The 25048-nt window shown below is 36.9% G+C and overlaps 1 protein-coding gene across 2 annotated transcripts in view; it reads right to left on the bottom strand.

The window, feature by feature from the left end:
* Nucleotides 1-1101: 1101 nt before the first annotated feature.
* LOC139981300 (uncharacterized) overlaps nt 1102-25048 on the bottom strand; it is a 35444-nt gene continuing 11497 nt past the window's right edge. For both annotated transcript variants that reach the window (XM_071993564.1, XM_071993565.1), the window contains 2 exons: nt 10211-10395; nt 1102-8930 (listed from right to left, as the gene is read on the bottom strand). In XM_071993564.1, the coding sequence (XP_071849665.1) occupies nt 5449-8930; nt 10211-10295 (3567 nt within the window). In that variant the 5' untranslated portion in view covers nt 10296-10395 and the 3' untranslated portion in view covers nt 1102-5448. The remainder of the gene's footprint in view (nt 8931-10210; nt 10396-25048) is intronic.

The raw sequence follows: 25048 nt of genomic DNA on the forward strand, positions 1-25048 counted from the left end.
AATGTAACCAAAATGCACATAGCCAGATTTCAGTACTCACACGAATGCTAATTAGAATACTAGACCGATCCACCAACTTCCACTCCACACAATGAAGTGTGTATCCTCAAAATGGGGTCATCTTTGTGGTAAGAATGATCAAACACCGTTTATTGTGTGTGTGCTTATTTAACAACAATGATATTACAGTGCATTCTGAACGATTTCTAAGTATTAAACATATCTTATCCTCTTGTCGCCCTGAAAGTACACCCGAAAGGAAGAAACATTTTTCAATGGAACAATAAACACAAGCATCGTACTTAATATAATCTCCACAGTACACAGTCCTCACAAACGCACATAATAAGCAACAGTGGTTAGCATCCAAGAAATACCCTCAATGTTGCAATGTTTAATCAAACCTACATTATGAAATGTTTCCCCGAAAAGTTGAAAGGGCGGTAGGGTTTTCCCTGTCCACAAGATATGTCATTTATTGGGCTGTATCATGCATGATGACATTGCTCGACAAATTAAACTGTGTACAAAACGGTTCTCTTGAGAAATACTGTCACGTGAGGATTGACTGGTATTACAGACGTTAGCATGCAAAAAAAAAACTGATTAATTCGCAGATGACATTGTAAGGTCCCACCTGCACCGCGTGAGATTTTTCACAGGGTTCTACTCGTAATGCGTAATTTTGGCATGTAATATATTTTTGAGTAGTCAAACGAGAACTAATTTCAAAGTACATACTTCTTTTCTGTATGTTGCGGTGTTGGACCAATCTAACCGTGATCGTAATTACCGACTTATAGTTATAGTCCGCGCTATAGTCATTGCCGACTTATACAGGCGAGGAATTGATGTATGCTCTTCTAGTTGAAAAAATAAGACAGATGCTTTTGTAAAGTTTTAAGCAGAATTTATTCAGTACATAATAGTGTTAACTGGCAAAAAGGCAATGCAGTATCAAGAAGCAATACAGTACACTTATATTGTATAAGAGGAAAAGTTCATTACTGATACAAAACATAGTCAAAACATATGAAGTTGCGCAAGAATTGTCTAGCTCTCGGGTTCCCGTGTAAAGATACCTTCAGCTCCTCTAGTTAAGCTTGCCCCACGGTAGGGGGAGAGGGAGCGCAATTTTGTAAAAACAACTTTAAAACATCCCTTTTCATGCATGAGTATTATTCCAAATATTCAAATTTGTTAGAGGGGTATGTTGTTTAAGAAGTTCTCCTTTTGTAAGTAGTGCCCTGTTGTATAGAACGCAAACGGTTTTTTGTTTTGTATCGCTGACATATACTAAAATACTGGAACTTTGGAAATGCACAATTGTGCATTCATCTTGTTAGACGTATTGAGGTTACCCATGAACTGACTTATCATAATTAGTATCACTTTAAATTCTTTTTCGAACTTTGCAGCTATACGATATCACCCCCGGCAACCAGTTTCGTTGGCGCTGACAAGATTGTGCACAAACTTTCCACTATTCTTTAAATATCTTCATAGTTCTCTTATACATGAGAAGAAGCAGCCATGCAGAACACATTCCAAAACAGTGCAGATTTTTGCAACAAACTAGACCATTGGGTTCTGTATAACCATCATTTCAAGGACTTCTGTATAAATCATAGGGAAAATACGGTGATTTTAATTAGAGATACCGATTACGTCAACTTACAATAATTATTGGTATAACTATTTAATTAATAAATGTACATATAGTAAAAGATTATACATTCTACAAATATTTATTATAGTAAGATATAATTTTGGAAGGATCTAATGAAGTTATACATTCAACTATATACAGTCAACTATAAAGTAACCGGCTGCCTCTGAAAACCACACTAACCCCTTACAATAATTATGCCACAGTACCTAAGCATTTGTTTTATTACCACATAGTTATACAAGACAGTTGCTATTACTAGGAGCAATTCTATACCGTTAAATATAATAACAAAGCTATACCTCGTTTTCATTTTTTCTTCTTCTTCTATTCAAGAAAAAAATTCTGCTGTTGAAACGTAGCTAGTGTAGATTAAAGTGTTCTCTGGTTTGCAAAGGAACAGAAAAACAAGCGTCTTAAAACTTTTATATTAATATTAAATCAGTTGTAATAAACGTACATCCTTTTGCCGATCTGGAAAAATTCACCTAAAAATATATTGTCTTAAGTAAAAGTTACGTGAGACATTTCATATAATGATCGACTTTTGCAACATTTATTTTACAATTGGTATAGGACTGCTTTATAGCGTGTGTTATCCACAGAGTACCAAAATATTATATCAATTGTAATATACTGCTTATCACGACTGTCAATACTGATAACAACTGTCTACTGGTTTCAACACTATTATAACACATATACTGCTACAAGAACTTGAAAGGAATAATATGTATATATGATAATTAGCTTGCGTCTTTCACACATACGTATACCCTTTTGCCGGTCTGGATAAATTTACCTTAAAAAATATATTTTCTTAAGTTAGAGTTACGTGAGAAATTTTATATAATGATCGATTTTTTGCAACATTTATTTATTAATATTGGTATAGGACAACCTTATAGCGTGTGTTATCCACAGATTACCAATAGAGAGCATCATTTATATCCGCTCATAGTTAAGTCAACAAAAGAACACCAAACGACTTAACTGGGTCTTAATCCCAGTCCCTTTCCATCGAAACTGTCACCTTGTGCTCATGACGATGTTACTTAAAATGTGTACCTCGAGTCCCTTGGAAAAAGACCGGTTGTATACATGATCTTACCCAAAGGCCGAGTTAACTTGTACATTAGAAAACCCACCAGAGATAGAGTCTGGATACAAAAACCCACACAACTTGATTCCCCTCAAATCGAGAGTGTAAACGTATGATCATGACATGTAAACACTGTAAGGAAAGTCACCCAAGATAGAGCATGGGCACGAAAACCAACAACTAGACAGCAACAAATGTAACTAAAATTGCATTCAGCTGTTATCCTAGTACAAACCAGGCAAAAAGTAAATGATAATATAGGATTTTAATGTCCTTTTACGTCATGGTATAATACAGAACGTTAATTACGTTAATTAACGCTGCCACATATTTTATCATTTCCCCTTCTATTGCAATATGACACCAATGTAATTGAGTGAGGTAGAAAATTATAACGCGTTAAGAGTTTTACAGTGTTATGAACATGATCCACTATAAAGCCAATACCTAAAGCCAAGTCATCATAATCTAACTGCCATGTACGTACTATATCTCAAGCTATCAATGGTTATTCGATAATTTGCATGCATCCAATTGCAGCATAAGTTACTGGTGCTGAGAAGAGCCAAACATTGAACGAAATGTACATAACATAATCTATGATGGCAAGCTTAATGGATATATCTACCGGCCGAATGATTAGAAAACATGTCAAACTAAGATACACTGACAGAACAAACAACTGTTTTTGCATAAGTTATCTCTTATATTACGTATAGTAACTCTCTGGGTATACATCATCATTTTATTGTAAATGATAAAAGAATTTCACACGTAACCACACCTTTCTCCATTGGGCTTCTTAAGAACTGCAGTATATATTAACTTTTTTCATTGTCAATACAAACCGTCAGCCTCGCAGTTCCTTTTCATTTCTCATACATTTGTCTAAAATACATTTTCATGAGAAAATTCCAATTACACTGGAAAAGCGTGAACGTTCGAGGTCATAATGCTCGAAACTTGTTTCTAAGTTATTGATGAATGTTAGCGACTCTTCGGGTACGTCGCCGTTTCTTCCATGATTGGCGGTAAAGGATTGTCGAGAATTTTTAGCTGTGTTTACATCATTTCATCTTCCTCAAGGATACCACGGTGTCTCAATATAGTAATTTTGCTTTTATAAGTAGTTATAAGATCTTACAGCAAGGTGCGATTGATATTTTCTTCTAAATCTCTAGTAGGAGTATTTTTAGTTGTACTTCCCAATGTTGGGAATGCTCGTGAAATATCATGAACTTTATTTTTTAAGAGTTGGACCAATTCCTCTATGTTCACTGGTTCCGGATTACTTAATAGATCTTCAAACGGAACCTGTTCTACTTCTTTACGGAGTATTTCTCGGTACTTTGCTTTTAGAAACAATACAAACGTGCTTTCAACATCTTCAACGATTTCTTTTTCTAATTTATTATTTTAATTGTTTTTGCTGGTCCTATTGCAACTTCGTCATATTTACGTAAGTATTCATCATTTAAATGACGTAAGTAATCGATTTCAGATGTTTCTGATGCTAAACAATTCGTACAATAACATTTAAGCTCTTCCGATAATTGTGGAAGTAGACTTTTACATTTAGTAGTGTAAATGAAGTAATTTTGTGTTTCTATGTTACGTGTAGTATCATCCCTAGCATTTTCGAGCATACCTTCTGTTAATACAAAGTTTGTCTGTTCAAACTCTTTAAATGTCTTTTCAATCCTTTCCCATGCTTCTTTTCTTTTCTTGTCTATCATTTCTTTACGGTGTTTTTCCTCAAATGAACCATCTTTTTTCAAAGCTTCTATGGCATTTCTATAATTTGCTACTTCAGATGTCAGAGTTATTTTTTGCTTTAACACTTTTATATAAAATTCACGTACTTTACGTAAATCATTACAAAGTTCATTTGAAATTTCGTCATCTAACCTGGGGTATCTCAATAAGATATCTTTAGATTCTTTCTCCAAGTGCTCAGTCAATTCATCTAGGTTAACCTCTCCCGAAGTATTGACTAAGTCTTTATACTTAAATGCTTCAGTGTGCACACGGAGTGTTTCTCGGTACTTTGCTTTTGCAAACAATACAAACGTGCTTTCAACCTCTCTAACGATTTCTTTTTCTAATTTTTTTCTCTCAATTTGTTTTGCTGGTCCTATTGCAACTTCGTCATATTTACGTAAGAATACAACTTTTAAGTGACGTAAGTAATCGATTTCAGATGTTTGTGATGCTAGAAAATTCTTACAATAACATTTAAGCTCTTCCGATATTTGTAGAAGTAGACTTTTGCATTTAGTAGTGGAGAGGGTGTAATTTTGTGTTTCTACGTTACGTGTAATATCTTCGAGTGCCTTTTTTAGCATCCCCTCTGTTATTGCAAAGTTTGCCTGTTCAACCTCTTTAAAAGTGTTTTTAATACTTTCCCATGCTTCTATTCTTTTCCGGTCAATCTGCTTTTTAAGGTGTTCTCCCTCACATGGACCATCTTTTATCAAAGTGAATAATGAACTTCTATACTTTGCCACTTCCGAAGTGAGAGTTATCTTTTGTTTTAACGCTTTAAGATAAAATTCTTTTTCTCTATGTAACTCTTTGCTAAGATCATTTGTAAATTTGTCTTCTAACCCGGGGTATCCCAATAAGATATCTTGAGATTCTTTCCCCAAGTGCTCGGTCAATTCATCTAGGTTAACCTCTACCGAAGTTTTGACTTGGTCTTCATACTTAAATGCTTCGGTTTGCACACGGAGTTTTTTAGGTAGTTTGTTTTTGCAAACAGTACATAGGTTCTTTGAATCTCTTTATCAATTTCTTTTTCCAATGCTTCTTTCGCAGTTTCTTTGGCTGGCCCGATTGCTCCGTGTTCATACTCATCAAGGCATTCTGTTTTGATATGATATAAGATATCAACTGTGGACTTTTCGTTGTCTAGAAAAGTCTTACATCGACTTGTCAGCGCTTCCATTACTTTACGCAGTTGTGCATAACATTTTTCAGACGAAATACGTAAATTCTTGTCACCCACGTAAGATATAGTGTCTTTCAATTCAATAGCTATCATTTCCTCTGTTCCTGTAATGTTTGCCTCTGCAACATTATTTTGTAAGTTTTCAATCTTCATTGTAGCATCTGCCTTTACCCTCTCAATATCATATTCAAGGTCGTCCTGTTCACGTGGATTTGTTTGTACCAAGTTTTCTATGGATGTTCTGCAATCTGCAAATATGCGTTTAACTCTACTATCGGCAACGGTAGTGTGAGCAATGCGTATCTCCAGATCAATATTACCTTGAAGAATGCTCTTATAATGATCCTTCAATACACTTTGTACTGTTCCTTCAAAGTCTTCTATGCAATCATCTCTTATTTTAGCTAATTTGACAGTATCCGCTTCACCACCATGAACTAACTCATCACATTTCTTTCGACATTCTGATGAAATACTTTGGCAAATGCTATCTAATTGCCTCATTGAGTCTTTGTAATTTTCTTCTACGAGTTGTACTGTGTCGAAATTTAAGACGATCGACAAAATATCTTTGCTGCAACTATCAAATGGTAGAGATATTTGTTTTTGTGCATCGATAAACTCCTTTTTCGTATTCTTATTAGTTTTACTGATTGCGCTTCGTAGCTCAATTTCACTAATTGGATACTTCTGTTTAATTGTATCAAGCTGGTCAAAATGATGTTGCAGGACTGTCTTCAAAATCATATCACTAACCACTTTCTTAACGATAATCAAGTGAATTTCAATATATTCGTTCAATCTTTGCTGAAAACGTTCCTTTTCTGGACCACGTGCTTTCTTTTTATAATCATAAAATATTTTATGTTTAAATTCCCCCGCCTTTTGTAAGTGATGGCTACATTGACTATATTCCCTTTCGCGTAGTATTTCAGGAATGTGTGTTTGCAATATGCCGTCATGGAATTCCCTTGAGAGGCTTGTGACCAGATCTTCGCATAGATTGATAGACCTACTTTTGTTTTCATTTGCTATCAATGTTGTAAAGTTTTTGATCAAGTCTTCCAAGTTTTCCTGATATGGTTCTAATTTAGATTCATCAATGCCTTCGCACTTCACTGTAAATGCAGAGATCATATCCCTGCGTTTTAAAGCAAGCATTTTGTCCAGTTCGTCATCTTCATATGGATCAGTTATTGCAGTGAAGTTTAAAATTTGTGTGTACTCACAAGACACACTTTTCAATGCGCTTTGAATTATCAAAAGCTGTATTCCTTCTTTTTGCATATCTATTGTCTTAGTACATGTACCCACTAAGTCTCGCTTTGCCGGTCCTTTAGCTTCTAAGTCGTACTGGGTCAATATTTCATCTTTTATGTTTAGAAAAACACTATAGTTATGTGAATCAATGTTATTAATAAACGGTAGCAATATTCCTTTTATTAATTCGTTTATCAAACATTGACATGCTTTTTCCGATTTATCATAGCATTGTAATGAGCATTCCTTAAATACACTTTCTAGCTTTTGGTGAAGACGTTGCTTAGATTTCAAACAAGGGGTGCAATCCATATCACTACATGTTGCTTTTCTAAAATTATTGAAGCAACCATCGATACAAGTTTTCTTCTGAGCATTAAGTTCGCGTTGGCTTAGGGGTTCCCCTTCCAACGCCTCTTTTAAGGACTTCTCAAATAATTCACATGATTGCTGCTCGGCATACATCAGTGATTTCACTCTCATGATGCCTATTTTCTGATCACGCTGCAACTGCTTTTCGCTTTTTACTTGTCCCGCTTTCGGACCCTTAGCCCCTTTATTGTAACAAGCATTGACTTTCTCATTAGCAGTTTTCAGTTGCATACAACTGGGTTGTGCCGGAAGGTTATTGAAATATTTGTTCTCCAGATCTGTAATTAATTTACTATTGAAAGTTAATGAAGCTTGCTCATTTTTCTTCAATAATGAATTATTAAATTCGATTTCAATTTTATCGCACAGAACTTGTATTTGACTTGAGCAGATATCTTTATCAAAACGTTCAGTAACTTTCACAAAATGAGCCTTTGAATAATCTTTCGTAGACTCATGAAGCTTTAAATATATTTCCTCTTTCTCTGGTAGTTCGACTTGTTCCATTTTCTCCTTATATAAATTTAACGCACTTTGTATGTAACGTTGGATTTCTGCATTTACAATACTATCCCACATACTGGTGACATCAAGTTTATCGCACTCTCTGTTTACTGTGTCAACAAAATGTAATAACATATCAGCTAAGTGCGATCCAGTGAGTTTAATTCCTTTCATATTTTTTATTCGTAAATGAGACAACATATTTTGCACTACCTCTTCAATTCTAGGAAAAAATTCTTGGTTTATTTTGTCTTTATACACCACTGCTGATAAATGTTTTACCACATTTGAGTCAATGGTTGGGGGAGGTATATCAGCGGCTTTGATAGTTCTAAATGTAGATGAGATCGATTTTCGAATACGATTCCTCTCTTTCTCGTTTGGTTTGGGATCAAGGAGTGCTTTTTTGACAAACACTGTCCAGTCGCATGGTTTTCCATTAAGATCTGGTTTACAGAGACTATCTCGAAATAACCAAAGAAAATCTGGTCCAAACTGACCCAAACCCTCGCTCGGTGTTTGTAGTTTATCTACGTCTTTCTGCCTCTCTCGAAAAATGGAACGACTAAACTCAGCAATAAATCCAAGTTTGTCTAATTCGTCGTTATTGGGAGGTCCCTTGCTATTGTATATGACGTACGAACTAAGCAGCACACACAAAGAAAATATTTTATGTTCCCATTTTGCATCGGTATTGCTACCATCAGTGTTTACCCCACCCAACCCTTCCGCATCTAGTATAACCACTCTTGCTTTATCATTTCCAATACGGATTGGTCTTGCTCCAACACCAATCCATATTCCTGCAGTGTGAGACCCGGCGCCGTGACCTACATCGAAGTTAACATCTTCTAGAAGTTGAGATGCGAAAAATGATTTTCCGGACCTTGCTGGACCAGCAATGCACAACACAACAACCTGTTGATCTTTAAGACTCTGGAGCAACTCCAACCCTTCCGTACACGCTGTAAGTGTTTTCCGTGGATTCGTCTTGTCAACAGAAATCTTATTTGTGTCGGAATCCCAAGTGTAGTTGTTTGGAAGGCACATCGGAACAGCATAACTAACTGAATCTTGAAAAGAGAAGTAAGATGACCTGAAATATAGTTTACGTTATTTTAATACAATTTCTGTTCGTTCAAAGCATTGGAAACATTTTCATTGCATTCATTAATCTATTCAGCCAATATATAAAAATATTCAACATCGAAAATTAAAACGTTCCTTTTGCTCTGTAATAAATATGAGTAAGAAATTTAGAAAAGTATGTAAATATATGCAAAAAAATATAAGAAATCTAAAAAGTAAAAACATATTACTATAAAAATATGTAGGAAATGGCTGAAAAGTGTCAAAATGTGCGAAACTAAATATAGGAACAATAACAAACTCAAAAGAAAATACAGATAACCGTTAGTACGAATTAAATAATTTCACAGCAGATGGGAAAATACTATCTTTTAGACGCCTATTTCCCCTAAAGTATGGAGACAGCGATTTCAAGGTAAAATATTACAATAACTATAACCACGGTGATTCGAATCAATAATAATTTTGTCCAATCTCTTAGCGGTCCTTTCAAGAGAGATGGTGTGCAGCGACGGTAGGCTGGTACCTAACCGCACACCGAATTATAAACGATAACTTAACGAGGTCAGATTGGTTTACACGGTCAAACCAGACCTAATTGATGAAGTGAGCAAGCTTTCAATTATTGCACTATAAAATTTAATTAAAAGAAACTGATTTACTCCAAATGTTTTTAACTTACGCAAAAAATAAATGCGTTGTTTAGTTTTTTTTAGAATTTCAATAGAATTTACCGTCCAAAAAATATCGTCCGAACTGTATGTACCGAGAAACTTGAATGAAGATACTTGTTCAACAACAGTGCCATCAATTGAGAGAGTGAGCTTGTGCGTTTTAATTCTTCTAAAGTCTTTAGTCATTTCTTTTGTTTCGTAACATTAAGCAGCAAGATGTTCACATTACACCAATTGAAAATGGTATCTACCTGAGCTCGGTAGTTCGATACATCACCTTTCGATATTAGACCGGTGACTCACTATAAGCTACTGGTAGACATGAATTGAACTAAAGGGAGCTGAAGTAGTTTTAATTACTTGTATGTATGTACATGCATTATAACCATGTAGTAGCAAAACTATGATCAATTTCCCATCTTCGCCATCATTTCGCTTCAAGGAACTATTGACTACGTATAGGACATTCCAAACTTTGGGACACTTTTAACATTTTATCAACTGTATGCGTTTCTGATGTATGTGATGCGAATAAGTGCTTATATATATTTAACACAATAACATGCACAATATTTCAGGCTTAACTGTACCTTTCTTATTTGACACTGGCATTTGTCTGGAGTTTCCTTCTGGCCATCCAAATGCTTCTCGCCATAATTTTACTTTATTCGCCATTCTAAGTGTTTCCGTTCCTTTCTCTTAAAACAGGCATATTCTGTTGGTCGGTGAATATACCGATTTGACTCAGATTCAAAATGTTGTCATGATCAATCTTCTGTAAACAAATAGACAGTTTGTTATATTTAAAAATTTAATATACTGTGATCTTTGCCAAATAAGGGTTCAACCAGTATAGGACAGAGAATATTCTTATTCAGGAGCTATTAGGGTAATCAATTTCTCATTCACTATTTTTCACTATTCAAATAAGAGAATAATGAATTGATGCGACACTAATCAGTGGCGTTGGAATTTATCAATATGTGAGAACGGTGCGGGGCTAGAAACCGGTTCGATTTGCGAAAGAACAATATAATTGTAGATGTTTGTGACCCAGATAGGCCAATGAAAATGTCACCTTTGTAATTTCGATCTTCATTCCTGCTTGATCATGATCAATAAAATTGACACTTTAACCCTATACGGAAACATACTTCAATTTTGTACGCAAGAATGAAATCATTTTGTTATATAGATGTCCATAACATGCACACACATTGCATCATAAGTACAAATAAAAGTACTGTTGGGTAGCTGGGCACATCCACTTTATCGGAACATAAAAAACCTACAAAATAATGATACTTCTGAGCCGTAGCCTGGGTAGAATCCATTGGGGGGGGGGGGGCAGTTCAGGAACATTGAGAAAAATGACTTATTGTTCCAATTTTACATAGTGCATTGGTGTGCGTATATACTTAGGCCTTATTTTAAAGAAGTTTATAGTAGGTGAGCTATTTCCCAAAGGGGACCATCATGACATTATCTAAGCGGAGCAGCAACATCGGTTGGGGCGTAGCGTAGAATGTTTTATTGTTGTTACCAAAAAGGCCTCCAAAATTACCGAAAATGGCACTTCCCAGACCTTGTAAACCTTAAATCTAAACATTCTTAAATTGAGATCCCATATTTTAGAAATTTACACTTTCAAAGTAGAACAGTTTTATTCGGTAAAGTCACTTTGTAGGGGAAATCTAGGACATTACGTCCCTTTATGAAAAAAGCTCTGCTTTGTTCACTTCTTTACACAGGTAATTAAAGATATTAAAGTACGCTAGTATATTCTGATGGTAGCCATATCCTATATATATGAGTGGAAGCCATATGGTGAATTTAAGTACGGTTTAAGCTCATTTAAGCATTACATTTCATGGGAGTTATTATTATTTTTTATTTCCTTCCTTTTTTTTTCCTTTTTTATTTCTGGAATACACCCCTGCTGATAGAAGAACCACTTCGATGTCATGAAATGTCATGAAAACGAAAGAATGATGTCCCATACATACATTTATGATGGTCATTTGATGGCACAAACATTTTTACGGCGTTAAATTAAGCAATTAATGGGAGTAAATAATTTTTCTTATTGCTTAGTATCGTACTTTTGCATCGGTTCGATGTGGGCGCTGCCGGAATACCGCTGCCTGCTGGCTAGTAGAACCACCTCGATTGTCATGAAATGTCATCAAACGAAAGAATAATGTTCCTTACATTTGTTTATGATGGTCATGTGATGGCACCAAAAAATTCACAGGGTGATATTAAGCAATTAATAACCTAGCATGTTATTTTTCCATATCTTACGACCAAACAAAAGAAGAATATATAAATATTTTGATGCAATTACACTATGGCATGGTAAACACAGGTCAGTCTACTTTACGTGGTAATAAACACCTCCGCCAAAACAATTTGGGTTTGTACTCAATGTGATGCATCCAGAAGTATCCACGATTCCCTTCGTTCAATATCATGTAAAAGGGTTTTCAGAGTTTGACCTCTGGTGACCTCAAATGAGATTTGACCTCACAGGCAACAGGATTCTTGTACTCAATGTATGAAAAGTAGATTTATGCTATGACAAATCATATTTCAAAGGTTTTAAAGGGAGCAAGTCAAAGCCCAGTATAAAGTGAGTCACATTATTTATCCTTGTTAAAAATATGTGGGGACTGATGTTTCAAGCTATTAGAATGTATTTATTCTATTCATTGCTTATTGAAGTGACACTGTTTTTGTTGGGGTTCGTATCCCGATCTAGGTAACTTTGGCTCTAGCCTTGGGGATATGTCAATAAAACTTAGTAATATGTGCTACGAGATAATGCAATTAGGGATCACTTTAGAGAGGAGAATTGTGTCTTGGGGTATGGCATGATATTTCAGATACAGAGATTATGTTCTAGAATAATCCTGGTCATATGAAGCTGTCCTAGGGGTAGAGATAGTATGTTTATAGTAAGTGTTGTATTGGAGCAGTTAGTGGGGGCATTATAGAATTGGGAGCCTTATGATTATTCAGGACTTGGTGGTGGGTTTATGTTATTATTTATGCTATTATGTGTTATGCGTTTTCAATATCCCGAAGGGAAATTCACATCTGCAGGAAGATTCACTGTGTTTAAGGTTCGTATTACAAATTCCCTCAGGATAATTCCAGAGCATGTGTAGACAAAAGACTAGTTAACGTATTTTGTGCCCTGCAATTCTCGACCATCATCAGCGGAGAAAGAGAGACAAGGGGCGCTAGACTAAAGAGGGCGTGCCCCAAAAGACGGGAGTTGGTGAAACAGTGACAGCAACCTGAAGCTCACCCAACGTTTGGATTGAAAATTGTCATTTGAACTTTAAGTATCATGTCCGAGTTCTTTATGAAGGGGTGTTTCAGTAGGTAATTGTATCACTATATTTTTCTGTTCTATACACCCACATGTCCGAGTTCTTTATGAAGGGGTGTTTCAGTCGTTAATTGTATCAATATTTTTTTCTGTTCTATACACCCACATGTCCGAGTTCTTTATGGAGTCAAGTACCTATAGCTGTTATCCTCGCCTTAATTAACAAAGTTAGCACTATTCCTTGTTGGTCAGGAGAACAGTGACATCTTGCCCTGACACTGAAATTTTATTGAAAGTACTAGCTATTTGGCAACCTAAAAATCTACTCGCCAAAACCAAAATTCACTATGACTGCTGTTCAAATCTCCATAGTGCAGATCAATACTTTCAATGAACAAAGTTTAGGCACTTAAGCAGAAACATGGTGCTACGTAATTGCACATTGGAAAATTGTATTATTTACCCCCTAAAAGTAAGTGATGAACAAAGTAAAACATGTCGCAGAATCCTAAATAAGCAGCTTGGCCTACTGTAGTGCGTCAATAGAAAGGCCTACGTAGATAGCTTGGTTACATTAGGGTTCCTCTTTTACTAGCTATATACTATACAGTAGCTAGGTGTCCGCGGGCCATATAACCCATGAGTACCTCACTGCTACTTTGAACTGCTACTCGATTAGCGCGACTTCGTACATTTTCCAATTATTTATCCTGTCTTTGATCTGCAGATTGGTGTGCGAGAATCATCGCTATTACTCCATTACACTGTCTAAATCAAAGCGATCTTATACGCAATGGAAATCCAAGGTTGAAAGAGCATCTTGCAAGCTATCTTCCAAACGCAACTGGTGTAAAGTAAAATTCTTAACACTTAGCAGCAAACATGTCTCAAAACTCCTTAAATTGTTGTATATGTTGCGAATTATGACTGATGGCATATAGGAAATTCTTTAAGAAATCATTAAAGAGATATTTGGCTACCATAAAGAGGGGGTACATTTATATAAATCATCGTTTCTATACACTCGTAGCTTTCCAAAGATACCCAATTTGTGTCAAACGAAGCTCACATTCTCGAGGGATAAGCGATCAAAAATCGAGGGTAATATAATCTTTCTAAAAATTGTTGGTAATGCGGCGTGACGTCAGTCGAGGAACCCAGCGCACTTCCGGGACGTTTTCAGAAACGTCTGAGAACACACAACATTACACTGTTGCAGGGCTCTATAGTAATTGAGATTTGGTGTTTGGAGTTTTGTTTTTACGTAAACTTATCTCGTAACTGTTAATTATGCCAAGCCGATGTGTTGTTACAGGCTGCTCCAACACAAATAAAGACGGATTTCACCAGCACGCTGTTCCAAAAGATGACAAAAATCGAAGAATTTGCACACGATTCGTTCATAACACTACACATAGACAACGTTACGAGTACCTGTGGGCCTATACTATTGCCAAATTACTTGTTATGACCACAGTCTAGGCCTCCTTGATGCAGCAAATGACGATTTTTTGTTATTGGTTACCTGGCATATGTGCACAAAACTTAAAGCCAGTTGGAATTTGAACAATCAATACTAGATCTGCAATTTTTCTTTTGTGGTAAAACTGGAGTTGTGTTATGATTTTAACATAACAGTTGGATGATACAACAAACACAGGATAGCCTGTTATACCGCGTCTATTAGTTAGGTCTAGACCCATATGCACTAGTCTTGTCAACTATCAACGTATTAACGTTCGGCAAAATACACCGTTATGTAATAAAGATGTTCGAACTTTGTATTGGCTCTGCGTAAATATGTAATGATGTACATTGCTTTAGCTCGTGGAAAAACCCATGTTAATCTACATAGCCTAGAGTTTATTTTACACACCTCATAGTCATTATATAACTATAGCCCTGTGAATAGGAGCAGAGATAGCTCATTTTCTTTGAACAAATCATGTAAGTTCCGAAGATGAAGTGTAGCCTAGGAAAACAATATACCCACACTAACCACGGCAAAATACCACCCCTTTTCCATGGTAAACTGTAGTACCACAATTGAATGGGGTATTTTGGTCCTTATGAATGCGGTTTACCACAATTTAACCATGCATGGTTTTATCACTTTCTATATCATCTTCACCATGGGTTTATCTCAAATTTACCCTATGTGTACTATGGCATTACCACAGTTTTACCCTAATTAACCACAATTTTACCATGTAACTGTACCAAAGTTTTACCCTTTATTGTACCATGGTTTTACCCAAATTTGCACAACAGTTTTCCCTAATTGTCTTAATTATAATCAGTACACCACAAATTATACCTTAAATTTAACCCATTGGTGGATCTTATCATCATTGGGCTAAAAGAAACGTTCAACAAAGCAACACATACTGTATGGCATATGCATATATCATACTATTTGATATGCACCATATTTGGTCTATATATGCTGCAGTCAAAACATGAATGACAACAATATAAAGGTTAAACAGTTTACAGTACATGCAGTTTTTGTAAAGTAAAATAAGTATGTGCCATAATTGTATTCTATATAGGGCTACTGTGGTAACTTTACCATGGTTTACCCTAATTTAACCATTTTACCACTGTAACATTTACAGGCGCGTATCCAGGGGGTGGGGCGTTGGGGGCGCGCCTCCGGGTGAGAAAAGAAAAGATGTTCCTCATGTGTCTCATGAAAGAACATGGGCAAATCATGAACTGGAATATGAACCTGCTAATCATATTGGTACAGTTGCATGTATGATGGTGTCTACACCAAATAGTCAGTTAGGTAGTTGTTGCGTAAATGAAGGAAAAGTAACCCTCAAGTGTGGAAATACGTTGCCTTTGATGAGTGCGGCATGTGATGTAAAGTTTTGTCGGAAAGCTCCTGTAGAACAAGGTCGTGTAAATGGAAGAGTAGTAAGAGTGCTTATGGATAGTGGTTGTGATGGTGTGATTATACGTCGAGAATTGGTTTTACCCGAACAATTTACTGGGCAGCTGAAACCATGGGCATTAGCAGACGGTACTATAAGAACAATCCCCGTAGCAAGACTACGGATTGATACACCATTCTTTTCGGGAATCGTAGAAGCTTCTTGTTTCCGTAATCCATTGTATGATATTCTCCTAGGAAATATAGATGGTGTTAGGGGACCTGGTGATCCAGACCCTAGTTGGTCAAAAACAACGGATGGGAAATCTAGAGAGAAAGTTGGAGCAGTTCAAACTAGGGCTCAGAAAGCTGCCATTGGTAAACCGTTACCAAAACTTAATGTTCCAAAGGCATTACCAACAGTTAAAACGGGGGATTTTAAGAAAGCTCAAATGGGTGACGTAACTTTGTCGAAATGTAGAAGATTAGCGGATTCACATGAGGAGGCACCCCTCAATAGGTTTGGGCGTACTCATAGTTATGTGTGGCGAAATGAATTTTTGTATCGCAACTTTAAAGTGATTAATGGCGAAGTTGAGGATATTACTTTACAACTTGTAGTTCCCAAAGCATACAGGCATTTTGTCATGAAGATGGCCCATGAGTCGATACTCGGAGGACATCAGGGTGCTAGGAAGACTAAACATAAGATATTATCTGATTTTTATTGGCCAGGTTGCCAAGCAGATATAACTAGATTCTGCAGAAGTTGTGAAGTATGTCAACGAACTGTACCTAAGGGTCGTGTCGGTAAATTACCCCTGGGTACCATGCCTTTAGTCGAGACCCCCTTTCAGAGAGTCGCTATAGATATAGTCGGACCAATCCAGCCCAAAACTGATCGGAATAACCGATACATACTTACAATTGTAGACTATGCTACACGTTATCCTGAGGCAGTAGCCCTTCCCAGTATCGAGACAACCAGAGTTGCCGAAGCTCTAATAACTGTGTTCTCTAGGGTAGGTGTTCCGAGAGAAGTTTTAACTGATCAGGGCACCCAGTTCACGTCCGACTTGATGAGGGAAGTCGGTCGACTTTTATCTGTGCGTCAACTTACGACTACCCCCTACCATCCTGCCTGCAATGGGTTGGTAGAACGGTTAAATGGCACCCTAAAACTCATGTTAAGGAGTATGTGTACCGAACGCCCACGTTACTGGGACAGATACATAGACCCCCTCCTATTCGCATATAGAGAAACCCCTCAAGAAAGTACGGGCTTTGCCCCATTCGAACTATTGTACGGTCGTAAAATTCGGGACCAATGACAATACTCAGAGAATTATGGGCTGACGAGGTAGACGATCCCACTGTTCGAGGAACGTATGAGTATGTTGTTGAGTTGAAAGAACGCCTTCAGCAAACATGTAAAATGGCTAGTCAGGAGTTAGCCAAAGCGTCGACTAGGTATAAACGTAACTATGACAGGAAGACAAAACATAGATCATTTAATGTCGGGAACTCTGTGCTTCTCCTACTCCCCAGTGATACCAACAAATTAGTGTCACAGTGGCGAGGGCCCTACAAAGTAGTTCAAAAGTCTGGTTCATTAGACTATAGTATCGATGTTAATGGTAAAATCAAAATGTTTCATGCAAATCTGTTAAAAAGGTACATTGATCGAGAAGCAGAGGACAAAAGTATGACCCCATGGTGTAAGGGAATTGATGTCGGTGGTTTGGTAGATGTGGTGTGCAGTGCTGTAATTGTAGAACACGATGCACAATTAGATCCTGAAACTCAGGAAGGACATATTAACCAAAATATGGAGAGTAAAGATGTAGGTTACCTAGAATTGACACCAACCGAGGTAGAGGAAACGTATCAGAATGTAGAGGTCAATCAAAACTTAACATGGGCGCAAACTGAGAAAGTTAAGAGAATTTTGTATAATTTCAAGGATGTGTTAACTGACCGTCCAGGTCACATCCAATTTGTAGCACATAGTATTAAACTTACTTCTGATGAACCTTTAAGAGTAAAACAGTACCCTATTCCACATGCTATGAAGGAAGTTGTTCAGGAAGAGATTGATAAGATGTTACAAATGAAAATAATTGAACGATCCGATTCACCATACAGTGCACCGATAGTTATTGTTAAGAAAAAAGACGGGGGTAACCGTTTCTGTATAGATTATCGACAGCTGAATAAACTAACAGTATTTGATGCTGAACCTTTGCCAAGTATGGATGCAATAGTAACCCATCTTGCGCAAGATCACTTCTTTTCGAAGCTAGATCTTAGTAAGGGATACTGGCAAGTTGCAGTCGAAGAAAACTGTAAACATTTAACAGCGTTTGCCACGCCTTCCGGGTTATTCCAATTTAAGGTTATGCCCTTCGGGCTTGTTAACGCCCCGGCAACCTTTAACCGTATGATGAGAATTTTGCTCAAAGGATTACGTCATGTAGACTGCTATTTGGATGATATTCTTGTCCATACTCCAACTTGGGAACAACACTTAAACGTACTTAGTGCAGTATTTAAGAGACTCAGAGAAGCAAATTTGACAGCAAAGCCTAGCAATTGCTGTATTGCAAAGCAAAGGGTAGAATTTTTAGGTCATGTTGTAGGAAAAGGAAAATTAGAACCCCAATTGGATAAAGTTGAAAAGATTAAGGCTGCACCAAGACCACAGACCAAGAAACAACTCCGATCATTCTTGGGTCTGACTGGATATTATAGGGGTTTTATACCTAATTATGCTGCGATAGCATCCCCTCTCACTGACAAAACTAAAAATAGGGAACCTAACAAACTGGTTTGGGGAGACAGTCAAGAATTAGCTTTAACGTCTTTGAGAAATAAGCTCGCCAGCTCTCCGATTTTGCACCTACCTGATCTTTCAAAACAATTTATTCTTAGAACAGATGCATCAGATTTAGGATTAGGAGCCATACTCTTACAAGAGCATGATAACGAGTTATTTCCTGTGGCTTACGCAAGTAGGAAACTGTTACAATGAGAGAAGGCTTAATCTGTCATGGAGAAGGAATGCCTTGCTTTAGTTTGGGGGATTAACAAATTCCAACGGTACCTCTACGGTAGGGAATTTACCGTACAAACAGACCATAAGCCTCTAGCATTTCTTCAAAAGGCTAGATTAGCAAATCCCCGTATTATGAGATGGTCTCTAAGTATTCAACCCTGTAAATTGAGAATTGAAGCAATTAAGGGTTCATCAAATGTTGGTGCAGTTTGTTTAAGTCGTTTGATCTCGTAATTGAGTCATTGTATGAACTTAAAGGAGTGTAAGGTAATTAAAGTGTTGAACAGTGTATTGTAAAAGTATGTTTACTAAGGAAATAATTGTGTTAAAAATTCTAAGAATATAAAGGAAAAAAGTTACAAATGTTTAAGAATGTTAAGAAAAGAGTTGTGTTGTAAATGTTTAAAAGTATTAAGAAAATGAAACATTTTCTTCAAGAGGAGGGGAGTGAAATGTCACAACCCGTCCGGGGATAACCCCCTCAAGTATTTTATTGATTGCTTTACGTGTTTATTTAATTGGATGCTAATTATTTAGCCATGGTTTTGTGTATCCTTAAGCATTACGTAATCAGCTTTTTGTTAACGAGTATCGGAATTCCGTCGGCATCGGGTATAAATAGAACAGTAAAGCCACGTGCTCTTTCTCTTTTCAATCTCGGTCTTGAACCGAAAGCAAAACCGTAAGTTGCTCTTGTTTAATTATAACATGTTAGCTCAGAATTTTAGTTCAAAAGAAACCAATTTCCACCTTCATTGAGATAACATGGACTCATTACTTTACGAATTAAATTCGGTGTTTATTGTACTTTTATAGATGGCAAAAGAGGCAGGGAAGAAACTAAATTAAAGCTTGAACGAGGAAAGAAAGAGAACGTGAAACTACGAAAAGGAAAAGGCCGAAGCTCGTATATAGAAAGAAAGAACATTCATTTGTGTAGTAACCATAAACGTTGACAGAACCCTCAACGAACAAAACTAGGACCATAAGAAAGAAAGCCATATGAAGTATAGAAGTGGAAGTTTAAAAGGATATATATATATATATAGAAAATGATGATTTATTTTGTTCTATGTAACCAATATTAATTTTATTGTTGTTGCTAACAATTATATTGAACTTGTGAAACTCATATACTCTCTCTGTCCGTCTTTACACCGTTGTCGACTGCTCTCTTGAAAAGAATCCGTGACATATACACATGGTAGCCAGTAACGGATCGATGATTTCGGAAGGGGCGTGCGCCTCACCCTACCCATTACACCGACAACCCCATTTTGAAGTTTCCATATTTCCTCTCTCACTAATGTATATTTATAATATATATATATATATATATATATATATATATATATATATATATATATATATATATATATATATATATATATATATATATATATATATATATATATATATATATATATATATATATAGAAAGGCTGGATCTCGAGTGAGATACAATAATTGAATTAGGCAAGTGATTGGAAGTTTGGAAGTAAAACAGCCAATGTTTGGTTTTTGCAGAGCTTTCGAGCAAAACTAGCTCTTCTTCAGTGCATGATCACCGAAAGAAACAAGGAGTGGCAGGAATTGAAACTATTTTATAGAGAAGATGTCGGCATGGTTGTAAAGGCAAAGCGACATACTGATTTCTGCTGAATTCAGCAGAAGTTTTAGAAATTCGGATTATTTTAATCCGCGTCGGATTATTTTAATCCGATTCCGTCGTAATTGTAAAGGAATTATATATATATATATATATATATATATATATATATATATATATATATATATATATATATATATATATATAATATGTTTATTCATGATTTAACTTCTATAATGATGATGATGATGATGATGATGATGATGATGATGATGATGATGATGATGATGATGATGATGATGATGATGATGATGATGATGATGATGATGATGATGATGATGATGATGATGATGATGATGATGATGATGATGATGATGATGATGATGATGATATCTATATCTATATCTATATATCTATATCTATCAATTTATATATATATATATATATATATATATATATATATATATATATAATTGAAATTGCAGTGAGTTGGAAAATCCAGAACATTTAAAAACTTCCAGCCTCCACCGGGATTCGAACCCGGGCCTCCCGCTTTATATGCGGACACCCTAACCACTAGGCTATGGACGTTGATTGTATATCCAGAGGTTTGAACCCGGTAAGGAAGGTCGAAATTCCACTGTAGGCGTAATTATATGTATAAATTACACTTGAGAAAAGTTTAAAAATTATTTAATAACAAAATGGCTTAAATACATACCAAAACAAGGAAGCTGTACGGCTCCTCGTAAAAAGTGTAATAACCCACCTCGGATTAGTAAAATTTCAACTTGAGCTCTTTAAGAAATGAGTAATACAGGAAACTATCGGGAGGAAAAATGTATGCCTTGGAATTCCCAGGATCTTAAAGTTCATGGTCTGTAGATCGCAAACCACAAACTTAACAAGAAATTTCTAACGAATTCAGGAAATACGTCGGTTCAAATGGTCTCGAGTTTAGGCTTTACCTGGGAAATATCCGGACCTGCGATATGTATACAAAGTACATGTGGTCACAGAGGGGTTGATGATAAAAGTTGACATTTAGTACAGGCAGGCCTACAGCTTCATGAATCGTTATAGAACTATATGCAACGAAATAGATGCATACCGCGGCTTACACAAAGTGCATGAACTTTCCCTTAAGTATACTTGACCTTGTATTGTTAATATATATATATATATATATAAAATATATATATATATAAAATATAGATATATATATATATATATATAAATATATATATATATATTTATATATATATATATATATATATAGGGTTATAGCTAGGAGATTGTGAGTGCTGGTTAAATAAATTTGCGAAGCGTAGCGAGCGAAGCTCTCGCATCTCACGGGGTCCAGGGGCCCGCTCTAGGGTGATTTTTGCTACATTTCAGATTTACAATTGGTAATGCAGCATTTACACTAGGCCACGTTGTCCACGATTCCCACAATTTGAGAGAATCGTGAGGAGCGTGGGAGGTCGTGTGACAGAATCGTGGTGGTCTTGAGGGAACTTGGTTGAATCGTCATGATCGTCATGAACGTGACAAAATTTTTGACAGTCAAAAATTTCCCCACGATTGTCCCGATCTGAGACCAAACCGTGAAAGCGTGTGAAAGAACGTGGGAATCGTAGTACAGCTGAACTGAGCGTAACAGAGCGAAACAGACCTTGGTGCACTATCGCAGGGGATCTTGCTGGATTTTGAAACACGATATCCTCAAGTTTCACTACGATCCACTACGTGAGGAACACGCTCTACTACGATTCGTCAAGATGCTCTGAGAAGCGTGAGTAATTTATTCACGCTCTGTTACGATCTGCTGCGGTCGCCGCGTTTGGCTCCCACGATCTGACACGTTAGGTTAGGTCCCCGCACGATTCCGATTTTGCATATGAAAGGGCCCCCACGCTCTCCAAGATTCATTGCCATTTGAGCGCTTCACACGAAAACATCTGACCTTTGAGACCAGCTATAGCCTAGTTATATATATATATATAAGATTTCCTAAGATCAGGCCCCGTAAAATCCCAAGAAATCCCAAGGACACTGTACTGAATGGACATGCATCTAACAATATTCGAATTATTCGAATTTGTAAAGCGAACAGCAGATATCACTCCATATCAGTGAGCATGAAAATGGCGTTCCAGAATGAACAGCCTCCAAACCATGGGCGCAGATCCTGGTGGGGACAGCGGGACGCGTCCCCTCTAACCTTTCCAGTAGTGGGGACATGATATACCGTGTCCCACCAATTTGTCTTGAACAATAGCTTCATTTCAAGTTCCCCTGTATTGAACTTTGGCGAAGTTTGATCCAGCATTGTGCAAATCACATGCAACAGTTCTCATTTTATTATATTTATCCACAGTTGTTAAATATAGGACGGAAATCGCATTTGCGGCAGTCTATAATTGTTTTCTGGGAGAGGACGCCAGACCCATCGTATACAAAAGTCTACTTGGATTATTTTTCCCCTGATTTTTTTTCTGCAGACGCCCATGCATGTATTTCCACAAACTAAATTTCTAAACCATGAAATCTCAAACTTAAGGAGGTTTGGGAGCATCATTAGGTCTGGGAAGTGTTATTTCCGGCGATCTGGGAGGCTATATTTGACCCCAAAAAATCGTACGCTACGCGCGAACCCATGGTCGCGCTCCGCTTAGATAGTGTCAGAGCGCAGACTCGCGTTTCCACCATTATCTAAAACTGATCTGCGCCCATGTTCAAAACTGTCGATGTGTGTAGTGTTCGGTTTCGAAAATATCTATTTCCTTAAAGAGGTTTTATTATTTGTACACTAATAAATTAACTGTGTCGGAATTTTCGAAAATTCCCTGACCAACATTCTTCATCATACTTCCCTCTACTCGTGCAAATTTGACTAGTCTGTTTGGGGTTGAAGGAGGTTTATCTGTATTGATTGTCCATAGATGAAATTTTGTGCAACATTGCATTATGGGTATGTTTTGAAGTGAATTTTCAAATTCTGAACAAATAATGGGCTTAAAACCTTGAAAAATGGAGCTGACGGGTATAGTGGGCCGCGACTTAGAACCACCTACAAAAGCAATGATCCGCAGGAGATGTGATGAGGTCGAACATGATGTGTGACTGATGACAATCTTCAAAAAGGTTATAGATGGAAAAAAAACATTTGGAAATACTTGGTTCTCAGGCAAAAGTGTACATCTGGTTGGTCAGTTTCAAGCTCGAGAAGTGCCATTTCCGGTGCTCTGGGGGTATCAAAACCAGAAATTTTCTTCTACGCTGCGCGCCAACCGATGGTGGCGCTCCGCTTAGATAGTAATTCGCGCCCCCCGGGTCAGAAAATCCTGGATACGCCACTGGTATTGGTAGTGAGTATTTCAACCGTATGCGTCCTTATGCCCCAACCCACACAGAAAAATCATTTCCCTGCCATGAATAGTTCCACTAAACATTCGATGCAAGCAATTCAATTCAATTAGTTTTATCACGCATATAGTTATAGTATTTCGCGCAATACATACCAAGGTGGAACGGGACAGTCACCACTTTACTAGTACCATGTATTCGTAACCTGAATTCATGTGGGAATACATTTGCCGTGCACTTGACTTCGTTTTATGATGATTTGAAGCGAAATGAATAATGATTTGTGGTAAAGGGGTTTTTCAGCGATTATACATTTACATGCCACTTGAAAAAAAATCAAACAGTTCAAAAGTTGTTAAGTAACGTTCGGAAAATACGGCCGAAATTCCCTTTCCACCCCTTTTATGTGTCTGTTGTAAATAACGATTGGAATAAACGCATCTCCTTCATCAAATTCACCAGTTACCAGACATATAAATTGGTTAATGTAACGTTATGCATATTCTACAAGAAAAGAAAGCTCTTTTCGCACCGCTGGGTACTGACTGCATAGTAATAACGTTGTGCTGCTAAAAACACTTCTGCATCTTTCATCTAACTTGCGGTCAGCCTTTGACCGAATCAACCAACCTCCGTTGCTACGGTGTTGAACTCTAGCAACGACGGTTTTTTTAGATACCTTTCTTTGCATCATTGTAAAGCGCCTATTTGTTGTGCAACTGCATGACCTTCAATATCCTATTCGAGGTAGACTGAGTTAAAGGAATTGTCTGGTGGAAGATTTTGATACATTGTTAATTGTAGTTCTCGTTCTTCTCTTTCTAACCTTGTGAAAATTGTCCCCATTCGACGTTTTCTTCTTGTAGAAATCTGGTTTTTCATTTTCACCAGTTGTTCACCAAAAGCAGTAGTGCGGGCAAATAAGCAAAACGAGCGACTTTTCCCAGCGAGGTAAAGGACAAGATTAGCATATCTCGATCCCATTGGCTGGGGTCCTTATACATAAGATTCATTACAATATCAACTAGCAGTCGTGCACTGAATCGCTCATCACATACCACATTTCACAAGGCCACTTTGCTACACTCAGAACAAAAACGAAAACATTCTAGCAGCAGAAGTACAATGGTACGCGTTTGAGTAGAGTTTTTTTTATTTGTCGGTGCATATGGCAAGCCGT

This window comes from Apostichopus japonicus, chromosome 15 (genome assembly GCF_037975245.1).
Source record: "Apostichopus japonicus isolate 1M-3 chromosome 15, ASM3797524v1, whole genome shotgun sequence".
Taxonomy (NCBI): Eukaryota; Metazoa; Echinodermata; class Holothuroidea; order Aspidochirotida; family Stichopodidae; genus Apostichopus; species Apostichopus japonicus.